The sequence below is a fragment of the Labeo rohita genome, unplaced genomic scaffold (genome assembly GCF_022985175.1).
Source record: "Labeo rohita strain BAU-BD-2019 unplaced genomic scaffold, IGBB_LRoh.1.0 scaffold_520, whole genome shotgun sequence".
NCBI lineage: Eukaryota > Metazoa > Chordata > Actinopteri > Cypriniformes > Cyprinidae > Labeo > Labeo rohita.
Genome location: NW_026129442.1, coordinates 26,143 through 41,011, shown reverse-complemented (window position 1 = coordinate 41,011; position 14,869 = coordinate 26,143). Strand labels below are relative to the sequence as shown.

The 14,869-nt window shown below is 34.1% G+C and overlaps 2 protein-coding genes across 2 annotated transcripts; both read right to left on the bottom strand.

The window, feature by feature from the left end:
• Window positions 1-1,429: 1,429 nt before the first annotated feature.
• Window positions 1,430-5,369, bottom strand: LOC127161007 (uncharacterized). The gene is given in 2 exon segments (XM_051103655.1): window positions 1,430-1,564; window positions 4,423-5,369. A coding segment is annotated over 1 exon segment (636 nt). The 5' UTR covers window positions 5,299-5,369; the 3' UTR covers window positions 1,430-1,564; window positions 4,423-4,662.
• Window positions 5,370-5,381: 12 nt separating this feature from the next.
• LOC127161006 (GTPase IMAP family member 9) lies at window positions 5,382-12,315 on the bottom strand. The gene is made up of 6 exons (XM_051103654.1): window positions 12,275-12,315; window positions 11,382-11,521; window positions 8,963-9,014; window positions 8,710-8,751; window positions 6,612-7,238; window positions 5,382-6,399 (listed from the first exon to the last, which is right to left on the bottom strand). Exons 3-6 carry the CDS (start codon window positions 8,970-8,972, stop codon window positions 5,609-5,611), a joined length of 1,470 nt encoding a protein of 489 aa, XP_050959611.1. The 5' UTR covers window positions 8,973-9,014; window positions 11,382-11,521; window positions 12,275-12,315; the 3' UTR covers window positions 5,382-5,608.
• Between the last annotated feature and the right edge of the window lie 2,554 nt (window positions 12,316-14,869).

The following is a 14,869-nucleotide window of genomic DNA, read 5'->3' as shown; positions in this document are numbered from 1 at the left end:
CCTGAGCGTCTCTGGCCAGGGCCAGACTAGGGCCTAAATTTGAGGCCCGTGCAGGGCTCTAGCGGCTATTCGACATCAACTTGAGTTTAATCACATAAAAGTCGACTTCAAAAAATCTAAAGCATAATGACTTTCTTGAAGTGACCGTCAAACTATGTTGCTAACAGCCTTGTGGAAAGGCCATTCGTATAGGGATCTATTTGCTCATTTTTATTTAGAAATGTCTTTTCCCACAGTGCCCTTCAAAGGTGCAAAAATTGGTGCTAAACAGATTAACTATATTTCAAGGTCAGTAACATGGCAATCAAACACAAATTTGTGAAAAACAAAACTACACTGAAAAATATTTTATAAAATGTATTTTTACAATATGCACAAAGCATTCCATTCTTATTAAAATATTTGGTAATGAAGGACATCTAAAATAATAATGTGTCAGAGCCATAGCCCTGTATGCAGTTTAGTGATGTGCTAAAAAAACCAAACATTTAATTTGCGTATGATAATACTTACATTCATACATTGTCGATGACAGATGTAACAGACGGCATTCCTGAAACGCTCCACCTGCAAGGAAAAACATTTTATCAACAGTTATTAAAAATCTGATTTAGCTGTTGATCTCTTGGATTTTCATAAATGTTCTTATGCATCTCAATACACTTGCAGTTATTCTCTTTTCAGTGCTTTGGACAATGAACATTTTGTTGACTGCAACTACAATACAAGATCACATATGAATACATATGACACTTCTCTCATCAATTACTCGCCCTCATGTCATTTCAAACCTGTATGACATTGTCTTCCATGGAACACTAAAGCTGATGTTAGGAAGAATGTCCAAACTGCTCTTCCCCAAATAATGTCAGTGGATTGGGATTATCAAGCTCCAAAAAGGACAACGGAAGAACAAAAAATAGCCCACACAACTTGAGAAACAGGTATATTCAAAGTCTTCTGAAGACTTTGAAGTTCTTGTGTCCCATGACCAATCATGACCAATCACCTGCTCAAATGGGCCTACATGTGAATGAACTTTAGGAGCTATAGCAATGGGGAAATTTTCGACGGAATAACAACTTAAAAATTCCATCATTTTCCACATGTGAAGCTGATGTATGACTTCTGAAGACCTGGAATATAGCACATAAGGGCAATTTTTATGGTACATTAATTGCACTTTTGTTGTTCTCTTTGAATCCTGGCAGTCAGGGTCCCTGATCCAAACTAGAATGGAGAAGGCAATGCTAAAATTTACAATGTTCTGTTTGATTGTTCACAAAAAAAAAAAGAAAAAAAGTCATACAGGTTTAAAACAACATGAGGGTAAGTAAAAGATGATCATTTTCATTTCTGAGTGCACAATTCTTTAATAAAGCTCTTCACCAACAAAGATTTTATTTGCCGCTGAAAATACTTGCCTTAGTGCAAAGGAAGTAAAGTCCAATGATGATCAGCCCAAACTTGATCAGCTCAGTGATGATCATTGCACAGATGATCGGCTCACAGATGATCGGGCCACAGATGATCGGGCCAATGAACTGCAATAGATCACAGTCATCTGCAAAAAACAATGAACGTGACTCAATACTGCCTGGACTGGACAAAGTGCTGGTAATTTCTTCAAAAAAAACAACCGGAACAAAACAGTGCTCAAAATGAATGTATGAAAATCACTTTTTCAGCACAAATAAAAATAAAAAAAAACTGCCGTACTGTGATTCGTCATGCTTTTTTGGTTTACCACTAGCACATGCTGATGATGTTTTATTCTTTAAAAGTAACTTGTGTCATTGCCTACGAGTCATTAGGTGTCATCATCACACAGTCTGAGCAGTGCTCGACAATAAGGAGTGCCCAATAACCCGGGGCCAGTGTGAAAGATGCTCGGAACAGTTGACGAATACGTCACCGGCCCAATCGGGCCACTGCCACATCGTCACAAAAGTTTATCATTTGTATAGGGCATGGGGGCGTGACGTCACGGCTCTAGTGCTGCGGTGGCTGATGGGGGAAAAAAAATAAATAAATCCACCTTCACAACGATATGAATAATAATAACAAAAATAAACTAATCAGTTACGCTTGCACAATTACATTTGCAGAAAGCACATACTTTGGTCATATGGTCAAATAAGCCTAAAATGCAAAATAATAAGCCTGATTAGAGATAGGAAAACATAAACATAAAATTTGTAAAGTTGCACTCACCGTTGTGAAAATGAGAAAATAACATTTGTTAAATACAGTTTTATTTATCAAATGTTCTCATATTTAATGTTTTATTTGTAATGTGTTTTTATAAAGCCATAGACACATTTTTAAAAGTTTTGTAGAGTTCATGTTAACAATATCCTGATTTCTGAATATCCTGATATTTAATCACATTAATGTCAACACAACATGTTCTTTTAGATGTTTGGAATTTTACCTGAATTAACCCTAATCCTACTATTTTAATGTTTGGTATTTTTCATTGTGTGATTTTTTGCTGAATTGTATAAACATCCTCAAACATCACTGTAATTATCAATTATGATGTTAATCCCACACTGCGCAGTGACGTCGGAAGCCAAACCCTATTTAAAGGCTGCGTCCAAAACAGCTGACTTGCTGCCTTATCAGGCAGTGACTTCGAAGGCTGCGAAGGCAACTCTAGAAACAGTTTCGAACAGACTTCAGAGGCAGCGTAATGTGCAGTCATTGCTAGGTTACCTAAACAGTTATGTATAAATGATTTAATAATACATAAAGATCTCAATGCATTGTCATTGAAGGTCTGTGCATCAGAAAAGACAGCAGAGAATGGCATTTTTTGCTTAAAATATAATATCACTGATGCAAGTAATATTGCAGAACAGCTCATTGTTATTAGTGGCTTTTTCGTTATTATTGGTAGCAGTGTTGGGCAAGTTACCCTGAAAATGTAATTAAATTACTGATTACTGATTACTCCTTTTAAAAGTAATTAAATTACTGTTCTGATTACTTTATTTCAAAAGTAATTAGTTACATTACTAGTTACATTACTTTTTTCCTGTACATCCACGAAATTTACGTGAAATATTAAGTTTGTGTGTCGTCTAACATCCCAGCATAAACGTTCCAGATAAAATATTTGTTATTAAAGCATCAACATTGACAAACCACTGTTATTTTTACTAAAAGCAATAGGGCTGCTGCGTGTGTGGTTGCAGAATGCACAGCATTTCGAACGGTGAGTGGATTCTCTGATTGTCCATTGCATTCCAGAAATCAACATTGTTTAACGCTGCAAACACGTTATAAATAGAAACTCCATGCTTACCCGAGTTAATTGTTTTTGTTTTATATTAGTTGTTCTTGTTGCTTTTGTGCAATACATGAATAGCAGTTCATTTGTTTTTGAAATTTTATGTGTAGATATTTCTATTTTGCGGGTAGTGGTGCAATGGATTACAAAACTCACGGTTCGGATCACTCACGGTTTTTGAGTCATGGATCGGACCATTTTTCAGATCAGCAAAAAAGGGGAGGAGTCTAATGTAATTTGCTAATGACAAATTGGGGGTGGGGGTGGGGGGGACGTACTTTTTTTTTTTTTGCTACATTACTCTGTGTAATAACAAACATTTATTTCAGTGAAAAAATATTTCAACATGATATTTCAATATTTCAATGGATTTGCGGGTCTTGTTTTTATCTTCTACAGATGACTTGCAGGACCCTGTACGTTATGCTATTAAATTAGTTTTAATCGTTTAACGACCACAGAGTCTTGTCTCCATTGGCAACACGCACCATTTGTGTGGATTGTGTGTGATGTGCAGGTATAGCAGAGAGTGCAGGTGGCAATTGCGAGTGACATTGTAAATTAGTTTCTTTTTTCTTGTCTTCACCACCTGGCTACTGTTGTAAAATGTTGAGAGATTCAATTAAAAAAAATAAATAAATAACTAAAATAAAGGAAAAATAAAATCAACTGCAAGTGACGTCAATTCCGGAAGTGCAGTCGTCTGAGAGTGCAGGTGTCTGAGAGTGCAGGTGCAGATGTCTGCAGCCAGACCCTATTGGAAGACGGCTGTGACTACAGCATGAACATCAAAAAATAAACTACTTTCCTCTGTCGCTACGTGTTTTTTTTTTTTTTTTTTTTTTTTTTTTTTTTGTAGTTCTGCACTATTATGCCCCTCCATTTTTTCTGCATCTGTTTTGAAACCCTCATTAAAAACGTAGGTATGACTATTTGGTATGACTAGTTGGTTATGACTAGACACACAAATCTGATCTGATCACTTGTGATAAATATGTATATTAAAAGTATATTGTGACTGGAGGAAAATGTCCTCAGACTATTACAAGAATTTGAAAACTGCTCTAAAAGTTTTTAAATCTTCTAAATCTCCTCAACCCATGTCATGTTTTCTATTGATCACTTACATGTAGAGAAGAGGTTGTTTCTGAGCAGCACATTTTCATGTTCTCTATGTCTTTTCTTCTGTCTTCTTCATGCTTTATTTCCCTGCATTGTTCTATTTCCTTTCTCTCCTTTTCATGCTGTTGGCTTTTCTCCACCTCCATCTTCATTTTATCTGTTTCTGCTTCATGTTTCACCTGAAGATCTTCTTTCTCTCTTCTGAGTTCCTCTCTCTCTTCTTTAAGTCTTTGGTAACTGTTATTTCAGATTTGTTGTTCTTTCTCCCTCCTTTTCTCAAATTCTTCTTCTTGTCTCTGTTTTTCTTCTTGTATCTTTTTCTCCCATTTCTCTTGTTCTCTTTTCAGTTCTCTTTTGTGTTGTTCTTTGTTCTCTATCACTTCTTTTTCTCTTTCTTTTCACTCTTTGTTATGATTTTGGCTTTCTTCTTCAAATTTTCTCTTTATATTTTCTGTTTCTGCTTTATGTTTGACTTGAAGATCTTTTTTCTCTTTTTTAAGGTCATCTTTCTCCTCTTTAAGTCTCTGGTAACTTTCATCCCACATTTGTTGTTCTTTCTCCCTCCTTTTCTCAAATTCTTCCTCTCTTCTTTGTCTTTCATCTTTTAGTTTTATCTCCCATTTCTCTTGTTCTCTCTTTATTTCTATTTTGTTTTGTTCTTCATTCTCTCTGAATTCTTCTTCTCTTCTCCTTCTTTCTTTGTCATGATGCTGTCTTTCTTCCTCCATATTTAGTTTCATCTTTTCTATTTCTGTTTTATGTTTAGCCTGAAGATCTTCTTTCTCTCTCTTGAGCTCCTCTCTCTCTTCTTTAAGTCTCTGGTAACTTTCATCCCACATTTGTTGTTCTTTCTCCCTCCTTTTCTCAAATTCATCTTCCATTCTTTGTTTTTCCTCTTATATTTTTGTCTCCCATTTTTCTTGTTCTCTTTTTATTTCAATTTTGTATTGCTGTTCACCTTTCTTCCTCCATCTTCATCTTCATTTTGTCCCTTTCTGCTACATGTTTGGCCTGTATATCTTCTTTTTCTCTTTCTTTTTTTGCCATCTCCATTTTGACTTCTTCGCTCTCTCTTTTAAGTCTCTGATAACATTCATCCCACATATTTTGTTCCTTTTCTCTCTTTCTCTCAAATTCTTCCTCCGTTCTCTGTCTATCCTCTTGTATCTTTTTCTCCCATTTCTCTTGTTTTCATTTGTAGTGTGCTTCTCTTGTTCTTCTCTCTTTGTCATGATTCTGTCTTTCTTCCTCCATCTTCATTCTCTCTTTTTCTTCTTCATGTTTGATCAGGAGTTCTTCTCTCTCTCTGTTCAGTTCCTCCACTTCGTCCATTAGCATCTTCATTTGTGCTTCTTGTTTTTCTCTTTCCATCTGTCTGAACATCTTACATGTGTAGTAACTCCCTCCATTTGCTGTGACCATGTCATTGATTTTCTGCAGTAGTTCAGACACCTGCATACGGTCTCCAGTCTCATTATTATTGAACACATGGTATCTGTTTCCACACTGTTCAATGAGCTTTATCAAAGCAGATCTTGATTTACCCAGGTACTCTTCAATGGTCTTATTCTTCAGATCATCTCCTCTGGTGAAGAGCACCATGGTGTACATTAATGAGTTTTCACCAAAAGTCTCTTGAATGATCTTCACAGTGTTTTCCTCCTCCTGAGTGAAACGTCCCACTGGTATCAATAAGAGAAACACATGTGGTCCTGGCAGAATCATTGAGATACAGTTGGTGATTTCTCTCTGGATCTCTTCTTGACTGAGTTTAGTATCAAACAGTCCTGGAGTGTCAATTACAGTAATAGTTCTGCCATTGATTTCAGCTGTCTCTCTCTGACATTCTTTAGTAACTGAATCATAAGACATGTCTTCTTTAAATATTTTTCTCCCTAAGATGGTGTTTCCAGTTGCACTCTTCCCAACTCCAGTTTTTCCCAGCAGGACAATCCTCAGATCATCTGAAGCCTCTGTTGAATCTGAAAAAGAATCATAATTGTGTAATGTAGTAGTGCAGAAAAGTGATAAAAAATAACACATCAGTGATATACACCAATGCGTTATCTTTTATTATGTCTCTCAGTGTTGACCAACAAAACAGGTGTTTTTATGTGATACACAACTAGTGGGAAGGAAACAATTGTCAACACGTCAACTTGGTTTTAAAACAAACAATTTTACCCATTATTACCTTGTTGGTCAATCTGTTTCTCTAAAAAGTTTATTTTCTTCCTCATTTCTTCAATTTTTTTTATTTGTTCATCTAAAAATGTTTTTGTGGAGTAACAGCTTCTGCTATTTTCTTGCACCATCTGCTCCAGTTTTGTCACCAACATGGACAGCTCTGGGTTTGGACCAAGGAAATTGTGTCTTCCACCAAAAAAATCAATGAGAGACTTCATTTCTTCATTCAGTTCTGCTGTCTCATGTTCTGACTTCTGGATTATGAGGACCATGATGTGGTTGTTGATCTTTGAGCTGAATATTTTCTGGATCTCCTCTGTTTCTCTTTTGTCTTCATCAGTAAGTGGACCATCAGAAATAATGAAGAGGAACACATGAACTCCAGGATCACATAGAGTCACACACTGAAGAGTCTGATGCATCACTTCCACTTTTGAGAGCTGAGTAAGAGCTGGAAGCTCCACCAGAGTGATCAGACGTCCATGAACTTCACCCTCCAGCTTCACATACTCTCTGAGCTCCGAACGTTTGTCTGTCTGGTTCAGGATGAGGTTTGATATGAAGGATTTTAATGTTTTGTCAGTCCCACAAAGAACCACATTTAGCTTTGATAACATGTTGACATCCTCTGCCACTGAAAAACACACATAACATTAGTTTGGTGGGTCAGTTACATGAATTTGTCATATGGTTCATACAATTTGTAATATTAGTTTATTTTGAACAGTCATTAAACAATTTGTAAAAGCAATTAACTAATCTACATTGAAATATGAATTAAAGGAGAAGTTCACTTCCAGAACAACAATTTGCAGATAATGTATTCACCCCCTTGTCATCCAAGATGTTCATGTCTTTCTTTCTTCAGTCGTAAAGAAATTATGGATTTGAGGAAAACATTTGAGCATTTTTCTCCATATAATGGACTGATATGGTGCCCCGATTTTGAACTTCCAAAATGCAGTTTAAATGCGGCTTCAAATGATCCCAAATGCAGTTGTAAATGATCCCAGCTGAGGAAGAAGGGTTTTATCTAGCAAAATAATCGGTTATTTTCATTTAAAAAAAAATAAAATTTAAATACTTTTTAATCTCAAACTTTTAATCTTGTCTTGTCTTGCTCTCCTGTGTATTCTGCCTCAAGACAGTTATATGTAAAAAAAAAAAAAAAAAAAACCTCTGATCATATTTTCTTCAAAAATTATTTCAAAATCATCCTACATCACTGCAGAAGTACCAACCCAGTCTTTGCAAAATGAACATGCAAAAAGATCAGTGATATAACGATTTTCAAGTTGACTCTTAACATGAAATGGGTTTTTTTAAAACAGAACTGATATAACAGAGGTTGGAAGAGCAAGACAAGACGAGCGTTTGAGATTAAAAAGTATATAAATTGTATTATTTTTATGAAAATAACTGATTGTTTCACTAGATAAGACTCTCCTTCCTCAGCTGGGTTGTGGGTTTACAACCACATTTGGGATCATTTCAAGCCGCATTTAAACTGCATTTTGAAAGTTTAAACTCAGGGCACCGTAGCAGTCCATTATATGGAGAAAAATCCTAAAATGTTTTCCTCAAAAAAAAAAAAACAAATTTCTTTACAACTCAAAAAAGAAAGGACATCTTGGATGACAAAGGGGTGAGTACATTATCTGTAAATTGTTGTTCTGGAAGTGGCCTTCTCCTTTAAGCTTCCACCCTAATATATTAAGCTATCTAATGATATAATAATGTTTATTAAAGTTATTTGTTTTTCAGTTTATTTTTTTCCAAATCTCCCCAAACTAACATGCAGTCAAAGGAAAAAAAAGTATGTTTACTGTATGAGTTTGCTGCTGAGTTATTTTATTTTTATTCTTTTATTGCTGATATGTGTTTGGGCTGCAGTGTTATATATATATATAGCTCATCAGGATGTCTTCTGGGCTGCATGTGCAACTGATATAATTTCAGGGGCAGAGGGCTTTGCTTCTGGTTTTCCATGTGGTTTTCTGTATGAATGTTGTGTTTACAAACAGTAACTGAAAATGTCTGCATAGTGCAACTTTATACATTTGCAGCATTGAATATTATGAATTAACATATAATTGTTGACTTACTATTAGGCCGCTCAATAGGTGGACTATGCCGCCCTCTTTTAACTGCAAAGAAAACAACATGAACAATTTCAAATTTCACAAATTCTTTTACCAAATTGTTATCTGCATTTAAACTAATATTCTCTTTCTTTCATAAAACACAGAAGTTGATTTCCTGCTAGAAAATAATATGGTGATTAAATAAATGACAGATTTCCATTTTTCAATATATATATTACACACACATTTATGTCAGTACTAAATATATATTTACCACCAGCCATTTTATTCTTGTCAGGAGGATCTTTACGTTGCACTTCTATTCCCTGCAGATAAAAGATAAAAGTGAACTTTGGAGAGGGGAAGTGCAAACATTTAAAAAAAAATCAACAACTAAATTTTATTGAGGGCAGGATATCTATTCAATAAATATGTTTAGCCTCTAAAAATAAATAAATAAATAAAAATAAAAAGTTCAAAACAAACTTCAGTTATTTCAACTCACTGTGGTCAAAAAGAGTTTACCAGTTTGTCCAGACTCAGTTCTGGAGGGCTGGTGTCCTGCAGAGTTTGGCTCAGCACGCCTGCCTAGAAGTTTTTAGTATGCCTATAGTTAGTAAGACCTTGATTAGCTGATTCATGTGTGTTTGATTTGGATTGGAGCTAAACTCTGCAGGATCAGTGGCTGTCCAGGACTGAGTTTGGACATCCCTGATTTAAATGAAATATATTTATAAAGTCTTTTTTTATGTTTGTCAAACTAAAAAAAATAAATTTTATAATAAATGATTAGATTTTAATTTTGTTCCCCCATTTAAAGATGAGAAACAAAGCTTGGTTGAGTTGTTTTTATTTAAAACTCAAATATAAAACCCAAGTAAAAACAGATGCGCATAAATGTTATTTAACCTAAAACAACCCCAGGATAAGAAAAAGAAAGATATTCAATAGCTGTAAAAAACAGTTTGTTGGTGACTTACGGTATTTAGGGGAAAAAAAATGTAACCAAACAAGCTAATGTGACAGTGAAAGCAACACTTCTGCATCCATTTATTTTTCCTTTTTTTAGCCATGACGAAAAAATGAAGAAAAAAAAGTTGCATTTTTAAATGCTATGTTACAAACCAAAACTGAAATTAGAACCTTACACACAAAATGCTGTGTAAAAAAGTAAAATATTGGAAATTTGTAGATTATTGTGTATTACTTTTTTCACCTTTAGTAAACATTTTCAACATGCACAAATTAATATATATATTAAAAAAAAGAATTTAAAAAAACGTTGTTGTTTTTTTTTTTTTTTAGGCCAAATGAGAAGTCATGCTTCTCCCACACCTTCAATTGAGGATTAGAGCCAATGTGTGTAGGTAGCATAATGTGACAGCAAAAAATGCTACCTATCAAATTGTGCTTCCATCATGATATTAATGTAGTTTAAGGCCTTATTAACATCTACACCTACCCGAACCCTAAACCCACCCTTACAGTATTGAAATTACATTGTTGGCATAATCTGATAGGTAGCATTATTTGTTAGAACACGTCTCTGGAACACTGCAGAGACAGGGTGCTTCTAAAATTATTGAGGGTGCTCTACAATGTAAAAACTAAAAAACACAATTTGCTGAGTCAGCTTAAAATAATTTGTTACCCTGCTGCCTTAAAATTTTAAGTTCAGTCAACTAAAATAAATTTAGTCAACTTGAAATGTTAAGTTGTACTAAGTAACAACTTCAATATTTGTGTTTGCTAAACTTAACAGATGGGTAAGTAACCCAGCTGCCTTAAAATTTTAAGTTGATTCAATTCAAATATAAAGTCAAATAAAGTTGTCACTTAGTATAATTTAACATTTCAGGTTGAATAAACTTTTTTTTGAGTTGACTGAACTTAAAATTTTAAGGCAGCCAGGTTACAAATTATTTTAAGTTGACTCAACAAATTGTTTTTTACAGTGTAGCCTTAATGCACGTTTATTTTGACATATTTATGCCCTGTCCATTGTAATGTTTATCACTATCATTGCAATGATAGTGACATTTGCATATTAAGACTATATGGGCTAAATGGGATGTCAGTCCTACTACTGTTTGGATTGCTCCCAGCGTGTTCTGGATTTTCTGCACCTGCACTGCCGGTATATCTGCACTCCTCACCTCTTCAGTCTTCTGCGGTCATTGTTGCTGGAGTTGTCTAATAAACATTTTTGCACTCGCAATTGGATCTTGTGGTTCTGTTTCATGACACTGGCACTCATTTCAGTTTATCATGATCTCACAAAGGTTTATTTGGCTACGTTGCTCAATGCTGTACAAAAACACATTGTAAATAGAAACCTTTGAACCTCTCCAGAGTGCAAATGCAAATACATAGCCTACTGGAGTGTTTGCCAAATGTTTCACTAGTATCCTATTTTTACAGCTTACTGCATATTTCAATCAACATACACATTCTGTGACAGGGAAGTTTAATTTTTTAAAAAGATTTTAACTTAGTCTTTTTTAGCCTTTATTTGGATAGGACAGTTAATTGACAGGAAGCAATGAGGGAGAAAAAGAGGGGGGCAGGATCAGAAGAGGTCTACAAACCGGGACTCAAACTCAGGATGCCCAAAGCGCAACGGCGCTATATGTTGGCGCACTGCCACAAGGCTATCGGTGCTGACTTTAGTGAGTAAATACAAAAGTACTTGCCAACAACGAATATCCAACAGCAAGCACATCTGCATCAGTCCTTGCAGAGCCAGTGTAAGAGAAAGGCGGTCACACACACTCTGAGCACACTGTCGGAGACTGTCTCGCACATGTGTAGAAAGTGCTCACCTTTCCCAAACCTAAAATTGAGTTGATCAAATTTAAATAAATCTAACAGATGACAGTATTTATAAATGTTATGATTTTAGACTTGTTTTATTCATTTATATATAGTCAAGTCAAGTCACCTTTATTTATATAGCACTTTTAACAATACAGATTGTGACAAAGCAGCAGCATTACATAGGAAATAGTGTTGATAATGCAAAAGGACAAAAATAAACACTCAATTTTCAGTTAAGGGGCAGTTCATCATTGAATTCAGGGATATGTTTATATATATATATATATATATAAACACACACACACACACATATATATATATATATACATAATATATATATATATATATATATATATATATATATATATATATATATATATATATATATATATATATATATATATATACACACATATATATATATATAATAAGGCGTATATATATATACGCCTTATTATAATTATATTATATTATATTATATTATATTATATTATATTATATTATATTATTTTACCTATATTATATTAACCAGATTTCTCTGCCTTAAAACGATTTTTAAAGAAAACGTATTCAAATAGTGCGTTGATCCATGAGAATGCATTTCCTTAAAGAGGTCCTTTATTCCACTTCTACCAGCATGTCGTCCAACACATTAAATAATTGCTGCGTTACTTAATAAATAAAATAAAATCATTCTTGTCCTAGGATTTTAGTAATTAGGGTATTTTAACGTGCTAAACATATCAGTTTGTTCGGATTCGAGTCTTACCTGAACTAGAAGCCATTAGCCTACACGTTTGTAAATCGAAAGCGAAAGTTAGGTAGAGAGGTTGGAGAAGAGAACATAGGTGTCGTGTCGTGTGGTTGTGCTTTCTAATCTCCGCCCTCAAAATTACGTTTATTTGCAAAAGCGTTTTTCTTCAGTATTTCAACCTTCTCTTATTTAGTGATTTAAAACTTTCGTCATGTTTAAACGTTCATTCACGCAATCGGTAAAATATTGTTTTCTTAAATTATATTTTATCTGATCGCACAGATCACGAACTACTAACTTATATTTATTACTGTCATCTAGTTTTAAAACACCTGTTTCTCAAACCGGCACGTTATGATAAGAGATAGACCTGTTTAAAAGCGTTGTGTTACTAGTTAAACTGATTTCTAATCACCACACCACAGCTATTTTGAAGCTAAAATGGAAATCAAACACATTCAAACGAACGTTAGCCTGCTGCATATTTTTAAAAGTCTAATTAGACAGTTCATCTTTGTCAGAAGCAGACGCATTCATTTTCTACACGTCTGATAAATTTACGATGAAGGCCACTGGAGACATTAAAACTATCTACTGATAGAAAGAGACAAAAGCTGAGATTAATTGTTCATTGTTGAAAAGTTTTGGTGCCATCTAGTGGTACAGCTGATTACAATGTCAGTGTGTTTCAATTAATCAGTATTGTATTTATTTATTTATTTTTTATTTTTTATTTTTGTCACAAGTGGGCTTTGTTTTTGATCACTGGTCAAAGTACTTACTGGAACATTTCCAGTAGTATGTATAATTCATGCTGTGCTCCAACATTTTAATATTTTTCCAACATTGAAATAAAAGTGAAGAAGCTTGAGCTTGTGAAAAATTTCTAATCCCCTCTTCTTGTAGTATAATGAATACCTAATCATAGTTTTCTTAAAACTATTCTGATATGTTTACAGGAATGTCTGTATTTGGTATCTGAGAGGGTCTGATCCATGTCAGGAATGCAGTAACAGTGTTTACTTATTCAGCCCAGCTTTCAGAGAATAACTATGTATTTATTTTATAATTCTTTTTAGGGATTATAGCACCATTAATTGCTATATGTTAAACTGTGAATAATGTGTGTCATTTGTATCAGTGCTCAGTGCAAATGTATTGTTCTGTTCCAGTGATGTGCTGCAGCTCAAACTTGATGGGAATATATTTTGTTGTTGGAGTTGGGGTTGAATATGAACAGTCTCCAGTAGAATCAACAGCTGCTCAGATGAGAAGTGCCCTCACACGCTTTAAGATTCACCTACCACCCTTACAATAGTTTCTTATGAACTGAACTTTAAATAACCACATTGCGTAAAGAAAAAAAAACAAACATTATGTTTAGATGTCACTAGAATGATCTGTTAGAGTTAACCAGAACCTGTAACAAAACAAAACTAAGAATGTGTTAAAATTCTGATGTGCTTAACTGTGTACGTTGGGAGACTTTCTTTTTTAAATTTGCATTTGAAACTTGTAAGATTAAAAAAGCTTCAATAAAATTCTCTCTTACTGTACAGTGTTTATTGGTGGTAAATACATTGGCTCTTGCATGTTCTATTAATCATGGAATAAATATCTGAAATGGTGAACTGGAGGTCTTTTGATGTTTCCACAGTTTGTCAACAGAACATCCATTCAATCAGTCAACTGACTTTGAAATTCCTGCAGTTAAACGTGTAAAATCATATTGTGACTCGTGGAACAAAAAACTAAGAGACTCTACTGCCTCTACTGACTCTACTCTACTAAACTTCTACATTCTTCTAGATTTATGGTCTATATTAGATTGCAAATTCTCAGGTCTCTTATAGGTCTCATATAGGTCTCTAAGATAAAAAGCTGTTCATTAATTATTCATTCTTTTTTTTTTTTTTTTTTTTTTTTTGGCTGCTACGCATAGTTGGTAACATCTGATTTTGTGGTCAGTGTGTCACTTCCTGATGAAAGTCATAAAGCGACCTAATGTCTAAATGCACATCAGATGAGTTTGAACTTCAGAAGGATTATCAAGATAATCAACCCAACATATAATAATATAATAATTGTTCAATATGTCCAACAGTATGTGGGTTTTCATTGTGTTTTTCATCAGTATGGAGGGTAAGACAAATCTTTAGAACATATTTTCGTTTCTCTTTTGTTTTAGTGGTTGTGGTCACTGGTCAAATGACTAACTGGAACATTTTCAAGTTTGTAGTCAATTCATGCTGCTTACAAGTCTTGTATTTTTCAAGTTATTAACATTACTGTTTCTGAAATTTCTTTCTGATCTGGACACAGTAAGTTACTACAGTTACTGAAAAACATGTTCTAAAATATCAACAGAAATATTAAAACTACCTTATTATGAGGATGACAAACTTGATTTGTCCTTTTCGGTTTTATATAGAGAGATTTTGTTACTAATTTTGTGAAACCCTGGTCATTCTACACAGCATCATAATGGAAATTTACAAATATTATAAAGGCATTATTTATTTGGAAAGGAGACCACTTCCTGTCACATTACTTATTTGGAAAGTAGACCACTTCCTTTGTGCCTTTTTTGTATAGAATGCTTTAAACTTT

Bases quoted from the DNA above. Each gene is read 5' to 3' on its own strand.
- LOC127161006 (XM_051103654.1), bottom strand. The intron at 7,239-8,709 runs GTAAGTCAACAA...TGTGTTTTTCAG, and splicing joins ACCTATTGAGCGGCCTAATA to TGGCAGAGGATGTCAACATG. The intron at 6,400-6,611 runs GTAATAATGGGT...ATTCTTTTTCAG, and splicing joins GAAACAGATTGACCAACAAG to ATTCAACAGAGGCTTCAGAT.